At 51.7% G+C, this 12,333-nt stretch overlaps 7 protein-coding genes across 7 annotated transcripts; 5 read left to right on the plus strand and 2 right to left on the minus strand.

The window, feature by feature from the left end:
• Positions 1-316: 316 nt before the first annotated feature.
• HMPREF1120_04702 (haloalkane dehalogenase) lies at positions 317-1,066 on the plus strand (the record flags this gene model as incomplete). The annotated part of the gene is made up of 1 exon (XM_009158840.1): positions 317-1,066. The coding sequence occupies one exon, from the start codon at positions 317-319 to the stop codon at positions 1,064-1,066; it is 750 nt and encodes a 249-aa protein (XP_009157088.1).
• Positions 1,067-1,469: 403 nt separating this feature from the next.
• On the plus strand, positions 1,470-1,868 carry HMPREF1120_04703 (uncharacterized protein; the record flags this gene model as incomplete). The annotated part of the gene is made up of 1 exon (XM_009158841.1): positions 1,470-1,868. The coding sequence occupies one exon, from the start codon at positions 1,470-1,472 to the stop codon at positions 1,866-1,868; it is 399 nt and encodes a 132-aa protein (XP_009157089.1).
• A 1,476-nt stretch (positions 1,869-3,344) lies between these two features.
• HMPREF1120_04704 (uncharacterized protein) lies at positions 3,345-3,679 on the plus strand (the record flags this gene model as incomplete). The annotated part of the gene is made up of 3 exons (XM_009158842.1): positions 3,345-3,370; positions 3,435-3,585; positions 3,641-3,679. The coding sequence occupies 3 exons, from the start codon at positions 3,345-3,347 to the stop codon at positions 3,677-3,679; spliced, it is 216 nt and encodes a 71-aa protein (XP_009157090.1).
• A 784-nt stretch (positions 3,680-4,463) lies between these two features.
• On the plus strand, positions 4,464-6,609 carry HMPREF1120_04705 (uncharacterized protein; the record flags this gene model as incomplete). Its single annotated transcript, XM_009158843.1, has 2 exons — positions 4,464-5,468; positions 5,761-6,609. The coding sequence occupies 2 exons, from the start codon at positions 4,464-4,466 to the stop codon at positions 6,607-6,609; spliced, it is 1,854 nt and encodes a 617-aa protein (XP_009157091.1).
• Positions 6,166-8,243, minus strand: HMPREF1120_04706 (1-(5-phosphoribosyl)-5-[(5-phosphoribosylamino)methylideneamino] imidazole-4-carboxamide isomerase). The gene is made up of 3 exons (XM_009158844.1): positions 7,655-8,243; positions 7,287-7,473; positions 6,166-7,135 (listed from the first exon to the last, which is right to left on the minus strand). Exons 1-3 carry the CDS (start codon positions 7,952-7,954, stop codon positions 6,840-6,842), a joined length of 783 nt encoding a protein of 260 aa, XP_009157092.1. The 5' UTR covers positions 7,955-8,243; the 3' UTR covers positions 6,166-6,839.
• On the plus strand, positions 8,227-12,323 carry HMPREF1120_04707 (uncharacterized protein). Its single transcript, XM_009158845.1, has 2 exons — positions 8,227-8,805; positions 8,858-12,323. Exons 1-2 carry the CDS (start codon positions 8,422-8,424, stop codon positions 9,368-9,370), a joined length of 897 nt encoding a protein of 298 aa, XP_009157093.1. The 5' UTR covers positions 8,227-8,421; the 3' UTR covers positions 9,371-12,323.
• Positions 9,555-11,068, minus strand: HMPREF1120_04708 (uncharacterized protein). The gene has a single exon (XM_009158846.1). The coding sequence runs from the start codon at positions 10,833-10,835 to the stop codon at positions 10,389-10,391; it is 447 nt and encodes a 148-aa protein (XP_009157094.1). The 5' UTR covers positions 10,836-11,068; the 3' UTR covers positions 9,555-10,388.
• Positions 12,324-12,333: the final 10 nt, after the last annotated feature.

Here is a 12,333-nt window from a genome sequence, read left to right on the forward strand (position 1 = left end):
TATCATGTATTGGAGAGGGGCCATGAATTGTACATATACATTCAAGGCGAAGGGCCAGTTTGGCAGGAGCCTGGCTTCTCCAGCACAAAAACAACCTTCATCAACAGTTTGAACAAGCCACCAGCAGCACTTACATCCAGTGGAACTTAACCTCGGACGCCAACCCGTCCCCAACCCTGCACAATCGCCTTTCAACATATACATCACTCTCCATAACCACATCAAGGTCTACTACCGCGAAGCCGGTTCGCGTAGTAGCCCGACAATCCTCCTCCTCCACGGCTTCCCATCATCCTCGAACCAATTCCGCAAATTGATGCCTATTCTTGCTCCAAAGTATCACATTCTGGCCCCAGATCTGCCAGGCTTTGGCTTCACAGAGGTTCCCGCCGAGTTGCAGTTCAAGTACAGCTTCGAGAACATCACGTCGACCATTGGGTCATTGTTGGACGCACTAGACATCACCAGATTCGTCGTGTATGTCTTTGATTACGGCGCTCCTACCGGCTTTCGCCTAGCACTCGAGCGACCCGAGGCCATTGTCGCAGTAGTGTCGCAGAACGGCAATGCATATGAAGAAGGATTGACTCCGTTCTGGGACCCTTTGCGCAAACTCTGGGCTGCCCCAAACAGCTCTGAAGAAGAGAAGAACATTAGGGAGACGATTCGGAATGCTGTCCTCACCTTCGCGGCGACAAAGGCACAGTACCTAGACGGTGAGCCCGAGGCAGACGTGATTGATGACCCAGCTTCATACCATCTCGACTGGGCGTTGATGTCTCGGCCAGGAAACGCCGAAATCCAGCTCGATCTGTTCAAGGACTATGCAAGCAACGTTGCGCTGTATCCTCAGTTTCAAGCATACCTCCGCAAGAGCCAGGTGCCTCTTTTGGCGGTCTGGGGAAAGAATGATTTCTTCTTCGCCGCTCAGGGAGCAGAAGCTTTCAAGATAGATGTCATGGATGCGACGGTCGTCTTGTTAGATGGAGGCCATTTCTCATCCGAGAGCCATGCAGACGAGATTGGGAAATTAATGCTGGACTTTTTGCAACAACGCGGTATTTGAGGGCTGGATGGAGTGGTCAGGCATTCACCAGTATCTCAAGTTAACCCACGATTTGTCTATTGGATTTTTCAGATTGATCCTGTTGATGTTCATGGCTGTTGAACCATGAAGAAGTGTGGTGATCGTTCCGCTGAACAGGCCACCGATGCCAAGAACCGGAAAGCAATCGGAACTGTTGTCCTCAACCTGGGCCTATCTCAAGAACAACTGAGTAGCAGGCATCTTGTATTGTGATATAACCGTCTTATAAACAACTTCGGCCTCCTGTACTTCATTTCGTGTGATATTATAGAAGAAAGAACCGACATTCTTTTTGGGTTGGTGGCATCCATAACCCAACCCGGACCGGAGCTTGGAGCGGTTATTGGAGCGCACCTTTCTCGGCCACTCTATCTCGTCAGTCATGCCGGCGTCTTTGAGGGTAGAACTATTCCCCTCCCATCTCCAACCATTTATCGACTTTTACACCGATGTTTTGAGCTTCAAGCTCGTCAAACATATAGACGATTATGCCTACCTCAAGCGGGACAATATCTTCATTGGCGCCATTGAGACAGGGTCGACAGAGACTCGCGAGCAGAAGGAAAGTTACCGCCGCCCAAGCAAGGGAATCGAGTTGGTCATAGAGGTCGACGATCTTGAAAAAGAAAGGGACTTTATCGTCGGGAAGGGTTGGAAGTTGGACGCCGATATCGAGACGCAGCCATGGGGGTTAAGGGATTTCCGCCTCGTTGACCCCGACGGGTATTATCTCAGATTCACCACCCACAGTGCAAAGAGAGACAGAGTATACGTTCCCTAATCCGAGGTTGACTCAATCTTCAGTGTCCACATGCTACATCCATGAGGGCACTCGAGACGCTGCATTGGACAGGGTACGCAATATGCGGTTGCATTGATGCCCAACAGGCGAAGTGAGAAATGAAGCATGTCATAGGAAGCCCAGCAATGACCTGGCGTCGCATAGAGGCGGATAAAACTGGCGGGCACGTCTCGTATATCGTTTATAGAGGTAATCCCACATGCTCAAAGGTAGTCATGCAACTTAATTCAATGTGAGTTTGCGGAGGGTCAGACTCAGTGGCCGATGAGAGCCTGAACTGCTACTGGCTGACTTCTTAGTACTGGCCACTGCATGTGCTGTGCTACCATAGCAGTGGCAGGGTGGTAGATTTCGGGTCCTAGACGCGGAAAAGTGTCCGTCCATGGAGTGGCAGTTTCTCGAGCTTCATGAATCACCAGTACTTCTGCAGCCACAGCAGCTATTTTCATCTATCGCAAGTACTTGTTAGTGCCGTCGTAGGTACAGGTTCCTGCCAGTGGAGGTTGCGGTAGTTAGGTATGACCTAGGTACAATAATGTTGTACCTACCTAGGTACGAGTTGCAGTGACGACTCCACAGTGGCAGACGTCATTGAGATGGACATGCGAAACTTGAAGGCCTTTTGGTTTCGGGATGCAACAAAAACAAATACCCTCCGGCTGTTGTATGGCTGGAGTTCGGATCCACCCACGGCACGCAGTGCAAGTTCAGGTTTCGGACTCTGATGCAAGATTATCCAATCACCGAGAGTAAGTTTGCTCAGCCACATCCCCTTGACGGCCGGTCTGGGCCAAGCGCTGTGAATCACCACGTTATGATTGGATGATTGTCGTCATCTGTGGCTCTGGGGTTGCCCGGTCTTCCTACGTCACTACCATTATTGAATTGCCAGGAGCACCAACTCACTGCGCTGCCTGCCGGTGAAAGGAGTCTCATGCCTTTATCACTCGCTGGGCGAGACGTCATATGCTTGGGCAGCCATAGAAATTGCAGTAAATGGCGGCCTTGTATGCAGCAGGAAGAGACGCTTGCCCTTGAACGGCCAGGCGTGGAGCATTGAACTTGAATTGCATCTCCGGACAACGTAGTAGCGAGGGGGCAGAGCGTTGTCCAGCGTGTTCGAGCATGTTTGGTCAAGTGGGGGCTGACATGGAACAAACTTGAAGTGAAGGCGTATCGCGGGGCACTTCACTTTGTTTGCGTTCGTCACGGCAGGTGGTCGGTCAGCCGAGTGAAGTCACCAGGTCCATTTCGCTCCTTCCCATGTTGTTGTCACCACTACTACTGCCGGCCATTCACTGCAACTCCAGCCGTTAACTTGGTATAAGTATCTGCCTCTCTCTCCTCCTCTTCCCTTCTTCTCTCTCTTCATCCCGCAAAACTACCAACCTCTCACATTCAGACCAAACACTTTCTCCAAATCAATCAATTTCAATCACCAACAACTCTTTCACAATGGAGTCTGTCAAGAACGCTGCCAAGTATGTTGCTGCTCCTCACTCTCGCTGCTTCGTTGGACTCGACCCGTACTGACTTTGACATCAGCTACGTCGGTGACAAGGTCAACGAGGCCACCTCTGGTGCTTCGAAGGAGGCCAACAAGAACGTCGCCAAAGACTCTGATGCGTCCCTCGGCACGCGCGCCTCTGCTGCCAAGGATGCTGCCTCTGACAAGATTGACGAGTCCAAGAACTCTGTATGTTTGATCATTTCTTAACAGTTTCGTATCAGACAACTAACAAATTCTACAGGCGTCTGCTGAGACCAACAAGCAGAAGGCTACTCATTAAGCACCTCATCTCACCCGCTCCATCCACCTCACCTATGACACCTTTGTGCTGCGCCTAAGAACGTTTTGCAAGCACGGTGGAAGCGGTCAATCAGTATGGGCATGGCAGTGACCTTTGGCATACTTGCGGTTTCATGAGAACCTTATGAATGTATTTTTTACGAGAAGCTCGACAGAGCGAATGGTGCCGAAATCGGTAGCCGATCAATGATATCCTGATAACTCATCTTGAAGATTTTGTGTATTCCTATTGTGATGTAGTCTATGACAACTTTACATCTTGTCGTGCTCTTGCACATCACATCTCAATGTCGTCCAACTGCCATTCTCTCCAGTAAGTTACAGCACGTCGGTCTGTGTGTTTTACAGGTTGCAGTTCTTGTGATTGAGATGCTGTACGAATTGGTATATTTATGGTAATTACGATCCTTGAGTCCACTGCCAGGCGGAATGATTCTCGAGCTTGAAGGTGCGACGCTGGTTGAAAACTTCTCCGGTGGGTTCTACTTCTTCAGATAATGACTGTTCCTACGACTGAATCAGGATCTCTCTGTAGGAGCAGCCGATGTAAGAAACAGTGACTGACATTTACACCACCTTCATTGACTATGGATGCCACAACACAGACAAAGGCGGTGATTGGTTCTGCCACAACCATGGTCTGCTTGTTTTGTACTTCACTGCTCTCACCTCAGCGTCACCACCAGCGGAGACTTACAGCGTTTATATTTGATATGTGACGACACCCGGAGCGTTTTTGTTATCATTCACACACCCGGTCAACAATGGTCTCTGATCCCAAGCCGAAGATGTCCGACCTCTCCTCACCACTGAGACTCCTTCGGTTAACAGACGCGTACCCAGATGAGGTACAGCGGAAGACCATTATGCCCGATCGAGACCGAGATACAGTCGACTCCCGATTGCCCGATCTGCCAGGCTCAGGCTCTGTATGCTCGACGATCCTCGAAGCGTCGTCCTCGGCAGACTCACTCCCCTCGATGTCGGCATACGACGCAGATTGGCCCGAGGGATTTCTAAACGATGACAGTCAGATGTTCGGTGGTCAGCAACTGGTGGACGGTCTTATGGCAGAGCACGAGCCAGATGTCGTGTTGAATGGCGGTCGTCGGGGCAGTCCTACTACTCCTAGTACCGGTTATGGCGCCAGTGGGGACAACAGCGACAGCGACAGGGATAACGAGCGCGTTGGGACTAGTAACAACAGCACAGCAGTCGAAGATGATCGTGATGATGATGACGACAATAGCAATAACAGCCACCATTGCATGACGGACGATGAATGGGAACACGGCTGCGCGTGCAGATGGTCCGAAGACGGCCAGACAGAACAAGACTGCGAAAGTCAGAGTAAGACTGAGCGTGAAAGTGACGAGTCTTCTGAAGCGTGTGAGGATGACGAGGGAGAGGAAGATCCGCCACCATCGGAGCACGAATACAATCGCAGACACGGACACAGATACCAAGGGCCCGGGGCCAAACAACGAATAAATTCAAAATCAGGATGGTCAGCGTCCGAGTCACCGAGTCCCAGCCTTGATCCAGGACGGCATGGCTACTATTCCTCGACAATGGCCAAGGATACGAACAAGACTGATGAGAGAAATGAGAGGGACGACGTGTTTACGAGCCTTAATCTCCCAGCCCTCTTTGACATTGGCGTGCTGGACCTGCCACGGACAAGAACGATCAAGCGTGCAGCAATGCCGCAGACAGCAGCGTTCCATTGGGACTGGTGGATTGCACGACTTGCGACTGAAGCGAGAGATGTGAGTTTTTGACTGTCCATGCCCCCAAATGGAAAATGGAAGGAAAAAGGGCAGACGGACAAACGAACAGGAGGACTATCGGCGTTGAGAAACCCTGGCCAGCTCTGTTATTCATCACCTTCGCGTTACTACTTACCTGGCCCCTTTACTCTGCCTGCTGAGCCTGAGAAGGTTTAACCCGTCCGCCTCGATGGGGGAAATCGTTGCACCGTTCCCAACCGAGCAGAAATATGAGCGACTGACTTGTTCCTGATATTCATTGGCTGACTTGGTGCTCTGTTGTGTATGCTAGATCGATCTCAAAGCATTTCTGGCCAGGCTGATGCGTGTGAGGGAAAAGAACGAGATCCCGAGAGTGCCGACGTCTCGAGTGGCGCTAGTGCTGGAGTCGAAGGATCGATCAAATGTCAATGGTATCAGTGATGACGAGGACCAGCAGGATGATGGGTATGATGATGAAGAAGAAGAAGACGCCAATGAAGACGACGAGGACAGTTGGCTCGAGGTCGACGTGACCGACGTTGACGTTGATGACGATGAAACAACCGATTCCGAGACCGGCAGTGATGGTGATGATGGTGACTCCGATGATGAGGCCGAGGATGATGCCATCGAACAAACCGACAATACCAACGGCGATGGAGACAAGGACTCTATCTGCAGCAATGTTCGCCCACAACCACGTCAACAACCACCTCTTGCGGCATACAATAATCCACTCTCCATTGCTGACGCCCTACGCAATCCTGACCGCTCATTTGCCTCCGAGACAGGCTGGGACGTCTTCCTTGAGCACATCCGTCAGAAGAGCAGACATATGCGCGACACACGCCGCTGGAGGATGCGAGGACTCAAAAACGCCGCGGGCTGGTGCAAGTGGCAGCGTGGTGAGTGGATCAGGGAGGACGGCCAGTTTGTCAGTGAACGTGAAGACGAATTCGAGAGCAAGCGAACCATGTCAGAAAAGCAATACTTGGATAAGACCGATGCTGCTCCTGCTGCTGCTATTGACGATAACAGACAAAGTGGTGGCGAGATTGGAGGAGACACGGAACAGGCAGAAGATGAAGGCGCAAACCCAGAGGCAGACGGAGCTCAAAAGTGGACGATCTTCGTCGGATATCGCAGGGAAAATGCCTGACCGTCAGTCATAGCGGATTTGGAACAGACGATGAATTGGTTGCTCTTGGGCCAGGGGGTTGGAGAGACCTGAACAGCGACAGCCACAACCTGAAATTGTGAATGGGTTTTCTGAGAAATGTATGAACTCAGTCTTGGACTGAAATGGAAGAGTACTCAGATGCAATGTATGTAATATGCGAACCTGGAACACTGTACAATGAAAATTGCCCAGATTGATCAATCATTCAATCATGATGTCGCTGCATTATCCCGGTTCCATCGGACACAGTCCTCGAATTTTGCGCCGGTGCCGCCGAAGATGTCGAGCGCGCTTCCGATGGTCAGATCGACCTTGCCAGAACTGCATTTCTTGACTAGATCCAGGTCCTCGACAGTCCGGGCGCCGCCGGCATATGTGACTGGAATCGAACACCATTCGGCCAGTTTGGTGACGAGCTCGGTGTCGATGCCTTGCTGCAGGCCCTCGTTGTCGGCGGCATGAATCAAGAATTCCGAGCAATAAGGTTCGAGCTGAGCAATACTCTCTGTTGATTTGGGTTTGGGTGGTCAGGAGTCATTCTGGCTGAATATAATATAGCAAAGGTATCGTGATGGATAGGGTTGGATTTGAGGTAGTGGTGTGGTGTAGAGCCAACCAGCTATGGAAAGAGGTTTATCATCATACGCTGGACGTACCTTTATTGATTTCCATCTCGGTCATGGTCTGCCACTTGTTCATGGCGACGAACCACGTGTCATCCTTCCGGCGACAACTCAAGTCGATGACGAGCTTGGTCTTCTCGTTGTCCAAAGACGCCAACACGGCCTGTAGCCGCTCGGGAGAAAATCTGCCGTTGGGGAATAGATATGAAGTGATAATGACCTACTGATAGATCCACTCAGCGACGGACTGAAACCACTATAACGGGCGATATGTGGCATCCAGAAGCAGGGACATGTCATAAGGATGAATCCAGGAAATGGGAAAGCGCCGAGCCCGGCTGGACGATGTAGAAGTCTGGTGTTGCTGCCCGTGGCTCTCGCTCTCAATCCGATTCACTCACCCTTTCAGCACCGGCTTCGATCCATTCCTTCGCATTGTTATCAGTGATCCCTCCGCCGACTTGGAGATGGCCAGGCCAGGCGGCCAGCGCGGCTTTGGCGGCGGCCTCATTGCCGGGGCCGAGCATGATGACATGGGCGCCTTCTAGACCTGCATCGCGGTACAGCTTCGCAAAGTACTCGGCGGGATGGTGGGATATATAGTTTGTCTTAAGGTCGGATTCTCTCGTGCTCAGGGTTCCTCCGACAATCTGTTTGACTTGGCCTGCATGGAGGTCGATACAAGGTCGAAACCGTGTCATGGTGGTTCCAGATCAGATCCCGATCAAGATCTGATCAGCCTCAGATATCCTGGGTCTTCCTTCTTCGTATCATGAGACAGACACCAGAATCCGGATGTGGATCTGTATGTGTATCTGAGGCAGAGAGTGATGCGACGCGTCCTTACGGTTCTAGAGATCTGGTGTAAAACGTGTCTGGATCGATTGATGATGTGCAGTTCAAAAATTACCGTTTGTACTTTTTTTATTCGGAGTTGAGATTCAAAGTTGGCCTCCCCAAGCGGAGAAATTCTGCCGAAGCGAACCAACCTGCATCAATATTTTTATTTCCCTCTAATCTTCAACTCAAGTCGACCTAGAACTTCTTGGGTCTTGATCGCATCATTTCATCACAGAATGCTTCGATATTTCTCGCGGGATACGGTCAGTCAATAGGGAGGCTGAGGTATCCGGGGTTTTATGACTTCGTTATCTGTTGGGAAGAAAAGATGTCTACGACATTGGGAAAAAGAAAGCGCGAAGTTGTGGTCGCAACTCGACACAGACGGCGCAGTAGCAGCGACGACGGCGACGACCAGCACAATGCGATACCTCCCGAAACCGAGCGAGACATCTTCAAGAAGTACTTCGAGTCTACCTTTGAACCACTGCCGGAATCCCCAACGGTCTTACCTCCACCGTCGGACGAGGACGAGGGTGAGGATGACGACGGCAGTGACGACCCCTCGTCAAGGGAAGATGAGGATTGGGAGGGTCTCTCGGGATCAGAACATGAAGAAGGGCCTACAACAGTCGAAGTGGTTGAACATTGGAAAGCTACGAACGACTCGGAAGACGCCGAGTTCCGGCGCCTACAATACAAGACATTCATGGTAAGTCACTGCGGACGAAAATCAAAGAGGCGCATGCTGACACGGTGGATAGAGTTCGAAACCTCCCAAGGAAGTGGAGCAGACTACAAAGAAAAAGCCCAAACAACAACCCGAGGAGGAAGATCAGTCTGAGGCATTGAATCTGAAACACGACCTCGACCTTCAACGCCTTCTCAAGGAGTCACATTTGTTGGAGGAGGCAAAAGCATCGTCTACGCTCGGGGCGCATCGCCACAAGGCACTTGACATGCGATTACAATCACTTGGATCCAAGGGGTCGCTTTTTCAGCAGGAGAAAATGCCTCTGACACACCGAAAGGGGATCCTTGCCAAAGCCGCCTCCCGGGAGGCATTCCGAAGACAGGAGGCACGAGAGAACGGCATTATCCTGGAGAGACCGTCGGGCAAGGCCAAATCCAGTCAAAGTCGAAGGGAGCGTGGCGTAGATGTGCCAGCAGTGGGGAAATTCCGTGGCGGCACTCTGAAACTCACTAAGAAAGATGTCGTCAATATCCAGGGCGCCGGTCACTCTGGCGGTCGAGGGTCAAAGGGCCGGCGACGGTGAAACCTGCAATGGGCTTTGAGACACTTTCTGTCCTCTTTCATCACATCTGCTCTAGCATATCTGCACTTTGCGCGGAAGCTAACAAGAGCACTTCGCAGAGGTCGTCCCGAGGCACACCGCTTGGCCGGGCCATGAAGGCTCCGTGGGTTGAGAGAGTGTCAATGAGGTGAGAAAGAAGAAAAATCAGGAGTCCAAGATCGACTTGGTTTTCAAGACTTGCACTTCTTAGGGCAGTGCATTTCGATCTTTTCACAGTCCGGGAGAACCTTGTACAACTACCCGTTACCTACGGTAGGTGATCCCTTCACAAGTCTAAACGGTCTCTGACCCGGTCTTGGCCCTTGGGCGCCAATACCTGCAAAAATCACTCCGTTTCAAGCCTTGCAAGAAGCGAGGACCTGCTCAAGCATCTCGTGAATTGTCGAGAGTGTCACCAACAGGTCTCAGATTGCTGAGTGGTCCCGCCTACAAAAGACCTGAATTACAAGCACAAGTGCTCGGAAATCCTGCGACCTGCGACCGATAAGTATGGGGTTATGCTACAAAATGTCCTCGAGAAGATTCTTATGGTGGCCGAATGGTCATCGTTCCAGAGCCGACCAACGGGAACCAGCTTATCAGCCTCGTTCTGTCCCAGGATCTGTCGAAGGACGCCTTCCCATACCGAGCAGTCAACTCGCCTTGCAGCACTCGCCACGAGACAGGGCTGGATCTCCAAACAGCTGCAAGACCCGCAAGACGTCACCTTTCATGTCGTTGTTCCGCCGGGGCCGAAACAGTGGAATGTCTTGGCGACTGTCCTCGTGCGAAGACATCCGAAGACGAGAGGAAATGACTAGCCATACTGCCACTTGCGCCCCGATCTTGGTAGAGAACGAATGTGGTAACGGCCTCAGAGAGTCTAGTCCAGTCTGAAAGGCTGGGAAATCATGTGGGAGCAGGGCGAGCGAGCTGTGCCCTACCTAGTGCCGAATTGTGGGTATTGGTAAACACTCGTAGAAGGCAGGATAGCATTACCTCATGGGAATAGCGGATTGGAAGTGGATGAAGTTGGTGAAACACCTCTCACAAGTCGTGCTTCATGTTGTTGAAGTCGTTGTTCTGAGATCTTGGCGATTTCAGGTTCAAGCTGTTGATGACCAGCTGCCAGTGCCGCAGGAGTCTGCTGAACGGCCCTGTCACGTGCTGTACCCTGAAGCTTGATGTGTCTTGTCCCCTGTTCAGGCCGCCAGGCACAGAAGTCGATCACTCTCGTCAACCAATCTTCACCAACAAAGCCACATGCTACAGCTGGAAGCATCTGCATCTCCGAAGAGAGGTTTACAACCCCCAACCCAGAGCGCCAAGTTGGCCTCCATCTCGCTACGATCCCGTGAGAGGTAAAGGCCATCGCCGAATTCGAGTCAGCCTGCGCTGGTGTGGAAATTTCCTCTCGCGATCCCTCTAGCCGACGCTCGGCTCCCATTTCATAGCACGGCTGATTTTGCACCGTCAATAGCAATTTGAAGAACTACACCTGAAGTGGCAATGTGTTTTGAATAACAATCACGCTTATGGCTGTGGCGGGGCTTCTGGTGTCAACCTGGAAGACTTCGGAGATATGCTGGTCACATTGATGATGCAAAGAAAGGGGGCAAGCGAGTTGTCACCCTTGCCGCATCGGAGACACATTCTACATTCTGCAAGGGCAGATTGCCGTGTAGACGCTACGGCTCGCAGGCGAAAACTTCTCCAGGTTTGCTAGGACGAAGCCTGGGTGAATTGAAGTAAGGTCATAACATACTTTGACTAATTGCTGAGCACGGATGACAAGAGCCATCCCAATGGCCACATGGTGGTCAACTCGAAACCAGGCGCCCATTTGCGCCGTCTGTTTGAGATTTGTTTCTGATGAGCATCCAGAGGCTGCTGGCTGGCATAGGGCCTGGGAAGGCGTTCATTTTTGGCGCCAGAGCGGCCCGGAAGCACTGACAGACCCGTCCAGCCGCCAACTGCAGGCTATTCGTGCAACAGGCTCCGCTGCTCCTCAGCCACTCGTTTCAGCAACATCCTGCCCACCTGCCACACCTCAAGCAACTTCAGGCCCAAGCCTCGGTCAGAGTTCACAGTCCATAGATCCAGCAAAAACGCTGACCAGACTGTAGGGGGATCCATGCGTCGATGCCGCTTTCAAAATCAAAATAGCAATTCGAGGTGTGGATGACAGCCATGGTCGGCGGTTTGTCTAGACCCCTTTGTGGTATGCTAGTCACAGTATTCTAGCCTCTTCAGCCGCCGAAACGAAATGAGAGATGTATTGGCTTTGGTCAATGCTACACAGCACTCTGTCCAGCATGGATAGCAGCAGTCGACCAGTATTGGCTGGCCGCTTATGCTGTCAGGGTCCTACATGCGCCGTCCCTGGGTACCTCGTCTTCCGAGAGAATGAATCCGCCATGGTCAATGTAGAATTCCAGAGTTAGAGGCAGAATGTGTGTCAACAGTCGATCACAATGCCCCTCAACCAAGCACCGAGGAATCGGAGTTGGACATCCCGGGGAGACGAGTGCTGGCCTGGCGAAGCGAGGTCTGTAGAGCGAACAGACTCTTCCCGGCTCGTCCCTGATACAATGTACTAGTACTGTTAGGTATGCCATGCCTACGTTGATACTTGACCAGAGCTTGAAGTTACAGAAATCTGAGAAAAGTGGAGAGCACTACAGGATAGCATCAGGTGGGACAAACGGGAATGCCCAGCAGCTGGCGGCTAAGCCACAAAGGCAGATGGACGAGCGAGGGGAAGGGGCCATGTTTCTTTCATCATGATTGAGGAACTGGAGGAGACGAGAGGATACCCTTCACAGCGGTCAGATAGACCTGGCACGAGACGAGGTATAGCCGTGGCGGTCCTTTTTATGCGATCTTCTACAACATTGTAGGCACCACCAAGATATGATTTGACGCACCTTATTGCCCTGATCCTA

Source organism: Exophiala dermatitidis, assembly GCF_000230625.1.
Source record: "Exophiala dermatitidis NIH/UT8656 unplaced genomic scaffold supercont1.4, whole genome shotgun sequence".
Lineage (NCBI taxonomy): Eukaryota > Fungi > Ascomycota > Eurotiomycetes > Chaetothyriales > Herpotrichiellaceae > Exophiala > Exophiala dermatitidis.